Source organism: Equus quagga, unplaced genomic scaffold (assembly GCF_021613505.1).
Source record: "Equus quagga isolate Etosha38 unplaced genomic scaffold, UCLA_HA_Equagga_1.0 204647_RagTag, whole genome shotgun sequence".
Classification (NCBI taxonomy): Eukaryota; Metazoa; Chordata; class Mammalia; order Perissodactyla; family Equidae; genus Equus; species Equus quagga.
The window spans coordinates 1-5,008 of NW_025798725.1; the positions used below are offsets into that span (position 1 = coordinate 1).

At 51.8% G+C, this 5,008-nt stretch overlaps 1 protein-coding gene across 1 annotated transcript; it reads left to right on the forward strand.

Annotated features, from left to right (window-relative positions):
• Positions 1–3: 3 nt before the first annotated feature.
• On the forward strand, positions 4–4,151 carry LOC124233544 (sialic acid-binding Ig-like lectin 14; the record flags this gene model as incomplete). Its single annotated transcript, XM_046650688.1, has 5 exons — positions 4–145; positions 396–443; positions 1,684–1,941; positions 2,033–2,168; positions 2,305–4,151. Coding segments are annotated over 5 exons (621 nt in total), but the record flags the coding sequence as incomplete, so codon positions are not given.
• Between the last annotated feature and the right edge of the window lie 857 nt (positions 4,152–5,008).

Below are 5,008 nucleotides of genomic sequence, written 5' to 3' on the forward strand. Positions count from 1 at the left end.
CACTCGCTGGACCCCAAGACCCTCCGTTCCTCAGTACTCACCTTCACACCGAGGCTCCAAGACCGTGGCACCAACTTCACTTGTTGGGTGAAACACCAAGGAGCACAGGCGGCCACGGAGAGAACCATCCAGCTCAACATCTCCTGTGAGTGCTGGAGGGACGGTTGGTACCTGAGGGCGGATGGGGCTGTGTGTGTAGAGTAGAGGGAGAGAGTGAGGGTGAGCTAAGCTTCGAACATGCAAGCATTCATCTGAGCCCTGGGAGTCCAGGTGGGGAGCGTGCAGGAAGAACAGCAACCCTCACCTTCTCCAGTTTCCACCACCATCCTTGGGTCCTGGCTCAGCTTCCATCCCACTCCTCACCTCTGAAACGGGGCCATGTCTTTCTATCCCAGATGCTCCACAGAACCTCACCATCCGTGTCCTCTCCGGAAATGTCACAGGTAGGAAAGAACCTCTCCTCTCCGGGGTTGTGACCTGCCCCTGGGGCCAACTCTGAGCAGAGAGGGGGTATTAGAGCTTGAATGGGATCCGATATGGGCAAAGCAAGGATAAAAATGGCCACCTTCTCCCCCCACTTCCCGTGTGCCCACGTCTGCACACATGCACACACATGTGCACACACACACACATACACTTTGTTCAAAGCCCATTTCGCCCCACCATGGCACTGCTCTGTGCTTCTCCTCCTACGGCTCCACCCCAGCCTCCCTAGTCCTATTCCTGCTGCATTCGTGGAATCTATTTCCTGAAGCCGTGGGACTCTCTGTTCTCCCTCCACCAAACAGTCCAAGGGTGTCCCAGTGGGACGTGGAGCCTCCTCTGAAGGTGTGAGGCCCAGACACTCTGGGCCAACCTCCTAGTGTGTAAATGCCCAGACCCAAGTCAACGGGCCAGGAGAGGAGAGGGAGATGCCCACCAGATGGTGGAAGGAGGGAGGGATGGAGACTGCCGGCCTCCCACAGTGCTTTCCAGGACTCTCTCTCTGTAATTCCGTCCCCTAAAACCCTCAAGATTCTGCAACTCCCTTTCTCACCGGCTGCACTCCATGACTCAGCGAGTCTCAAGAACTTTGCTTCTTCAATTACTTCCCTCTTCTCCTTGCCCTTGGCCTCAGACTCAGCTCCAGGCTTGTCCTTGACCCTGAACCATTGCTTCAACCTCTTCCTCAGCCTCCCTGCCTCCTGTCTGTGCCTCCATTCCAGGCCCCACTTGGCGCAGCAGGAGCTTTCTAGACTCAGTGCTGATTCTGTGTTTTCTGGACTCACAGCTGCTATGACTTCCCAGTGATCTCAGGAGAAAACCAAGTGCCCTCAGCCTGGCACTCAAGGCTCCAAAATATCTGACTTGCCTCTCGCCCATCCCTGTTGTGTGTTAGGTTCTCCTGGTCCTCCCTGCAGGTAACAGAAACAGGTGCATTCCCTCATCTGCCAGCCTGTCTCAGCCCTTGGTACATGTCCACCTGAGCTGCCCACCCGCTTCTCATCCTTTCCACCTCATATCAGCCTCCTTTTTTCTGGCACCCTGACCTGACCACCAGGGTCATTGCCTCTTGAGCCATGATGAACCCATGCCCTCACACTGGTCATATGGTCCTACCTTTCTCCTTCTGGCTCTGTGGGAAGAGTGAGGGGGAGGTGGACCTCTTGGCTCCACCCACCTTGCTGTGCCTCTCTCCCCAAGCCCTGAAGACACTAAAGAACGGCGCATCGCTGCCTGTCCTGGAGGGCCAGTCCCTGCGCCTGGTCTGCGTGGCTGACAGCAACCCCCCTGCCACGATGAGCTGGTCCCGTGAAGGAAAAGCCCTGAGCCCATCCCAGCCCTCTGCACCTGGGGTCCTGGAGCTGCCCCAGGTGGGGGCCGGAGACGGAGGGGAATTCACCTGCCGAGCTCAGAACCCGCTGGGCTCCCAGCATGTTTCCTTCAGCCTCTCTGTGCAGAGTGAGTTGCAGGGCAGCTGCTGGCCTGGGCAGCCTGGTCCGGTGTTTGGTCGTGGGAGGGACAGAACTTCACCCTCTCTCCCCTTCCCCAGGAAGCCCCTCTTCCTGCAGCTGTGTGACTGAGGAGCAGCAGGGCTCCTGGCCCCTGGTACTCACCCTGATCAGAGGGGCGCTCATGGGGGCTGGCTTCCTCCTCACCTATGGCCTCACCTGGATCTACTACACCAGGTGAGCAGGCCTGGCCCTCTCTGGGGAAGTCCAGTGATTGGCCCCTGAGTTCCAGGTGGGGCTGAGCTGTCCCATCCTGCCTGGAGTCAGAGTCAAAGTGTCGGACTCTAATCTGAGACCCGTGTTGGCTCTGCAGGTGTGTAGGGCCCCAGGGCACAGGGTTGAAGGCCTGACTGAGGATGCCTCCTTCTTAAGAGATTGAGGAGTTGACATGGAGCCCAGAGGGGCAGACGTGGGGACATCACTCTCAGCACCTCCCTGGAAACTCTCGTCTCAAATCCTGTCTCATCTGTACTCACGGATTTCAATTTGTGGAGTTCGCAACCTGGAGAGGTCAATGCCATTGAAAGAAGATTTTTATTACTTCCATTTCTGGAGAGAAGGTGGCACGTCACCCCCGGCAGCGCCACAGGGGAGGCACCTGTTTGCGTCAGGAGACAGAAGCAGGTGCATGGAAGCCTAGGCCAGGGCCTTTCTTGGGGTTTCCCCAGGAAAGACAAGTTAGGGCAGGGCACACGGTTTAGAATCAGGGAGCTTGAACAACTCTGGTGGGCTTTGGGCAACCGGGGTGGTCTCTAGTTGTCTGGTACCTGGTCCTGGGCGATTGGGGCAGGAGAAATAGTGTCTTGGTGTGTGGGAGTTAGACAAAGGGGTTCCTGGGGGACATGGACTCAGGATTGCTTGGTTTGCATCTGAATTGGTCTCCTGGCAGAGCCCTTTGCTGTCTCTAGGAATTGGCTACCCCTGGGGGTAGGGGGAAGGGTAGGGCAGACTCCCACTGGCCAGCAAGCTTTCAAAGGTGTGAAAACATCATAAGATACAGAAAATAAAAACATGATCATTTTGTAGACATCCCACTGACTGCCCACTGACACACCCCATCGGCCTGCTCCCCTCCCCATCTCTTACCAACCCGTCCTTGTTGGTCCTGCCCACCCTGCCCCTCCCACCTACTCTCTCTCCATCCCCAGCCCTAGGAAGGGAAAGACCTTGGGGCCTTACCCTCTTGTTACCCAGAAGTTACCTGGTTAACACCTGAGTTTCTGGTCTCCCAAACTTCTCCATCAAAGTAGACATGGATACACAGTAGGGTCAGGAGCACAGCTTTTCTTTCCCGATTTAAAGATGCCGATCTCATAATAATTACAATGAAACCTCACAACATTTAATTATAAACAAAAGTTTTACTAAGCCATAAAACCTAAAACGGGAGCTTACCATTGACTGTCTCCATGGGAATTTCTAGAGCAAATTTATGTCTGAATCTTCTATTATTTTTGTTGAACCTGTTTCCACTCAGGCTTTTTGTCTATTCAGCGTTTTTTGATGTCTGACTTAACCTGAGTGAAATAAGCAAACCTCAATAGTATGACTAGATGAATGTTTATGTACGTGCACACCCACGCTTCCACCACCAGGCTCCACGTACAGACTCTTTCCACCCACCCTGGTGGTCAGGTCAGGCTACCAGAGCGAAGGGGGCTGAGCTGAGGTTGGAAAGATGAGAAGTGGGCAAGAAGCTCAGGTGAAGAGGTGCCAAGAGCTGAGACAGGCTGGCGGCGAGGGGATGCCCTGTATCTGTTGCTTGCAGCGAGGACCAGGAGAACCAAAGACACACAGCGGTGGGAGAGAATGAAGATCGGATACCTGGAGCCTTGAGTGCAGGCTGAGGGTGCTGAGTTTTCCTTGTGGCTCTTCAAATCAACACAGTCCCAAATGGACCACCTCCCTCTTCCCTGTCCCTCTAAATCAATATTGCCAGTGTTTGTGCTTCATAGAAGTGGAGTCAGACTTTGTACACATTTTTGTGTCTGGTTGCCTTTTCTCAGCATTGTGTTTCGGATTCATCCATGTCGGTACCTCTATCAATAATTCATCTTTCTTCTTGGTATTGTTTTGCTTTTTTTTAAAAGATTTTTTTTAATTTTTTCCTTCTTCTCCCCAAAGTCCCCCGGTACATAGTTGTATATTGTTCGTTGTGGGTCCTTCTAGTTGTGGCATGTGGGACGTTGCCTCAGTGTGGTTTGATGAGCAGTGCCATGTCCTTGCCAGGATTCGAACCAACGAAACACTGGGCCGCATGCAGTGGAACGCACGAACTTAACCACTTGGCCAGGGGCCAGCCCCTGTTTTGCTTTTAATATAGTATTTCATGTGTGAACATACTTCGAACTTATTTATCTATTCTAAAGTACAATGGCATTAAATTAGTTTCCAGTGTTTAGATTTTCAAAAATCATCTTGATATGAATTTTGTGATGAAAATGGGAGCACTAGCACTTTTTCCTGGTGGGTATGGGATTGCTCCATCGTAGGGTAGGTGTCTATTGAGCTATAGAAGATACTATCAAACAGTTCTCCTGAGACGTCAGATGGATTTCCATCCCGCTGTGTTTTGAGAGTTCTCATCTATCTACATCCTCAGCCACTCTTTTATCGTCTGCCTGTTCAATTTTAACCATTGCAATCTGTTTGTGGTGGTATGTCATCGTCATTTTAATTTACATTTCCCTAATGAGTCATGATATTGAGTCTTTTTCACACATTTGTTGGCCATCTGAATATCTCCTTTTGTGAAATGGCTGTTTGGGCTCTTGCCCATTTGAAAATAAAAATTGGGCTGTCTTTTTTGCATTGATTTATTCAAGTTCTTTATTCTGGATGTGAGTCCTTTAAATTGTGACTTTCTCTCTATTTTCTTTTTCCTGTGGAAGATTCACCCTGAGCTATCATCTGTGACAGTTTTCCTCTATTGTTCAGTATGTGGGCTGCTAGCACAGCATGGCCACTAAGAGAGCAGTGTAGGACCAGGCCCAGGAACCAAACTTGGGCTGCTGAAG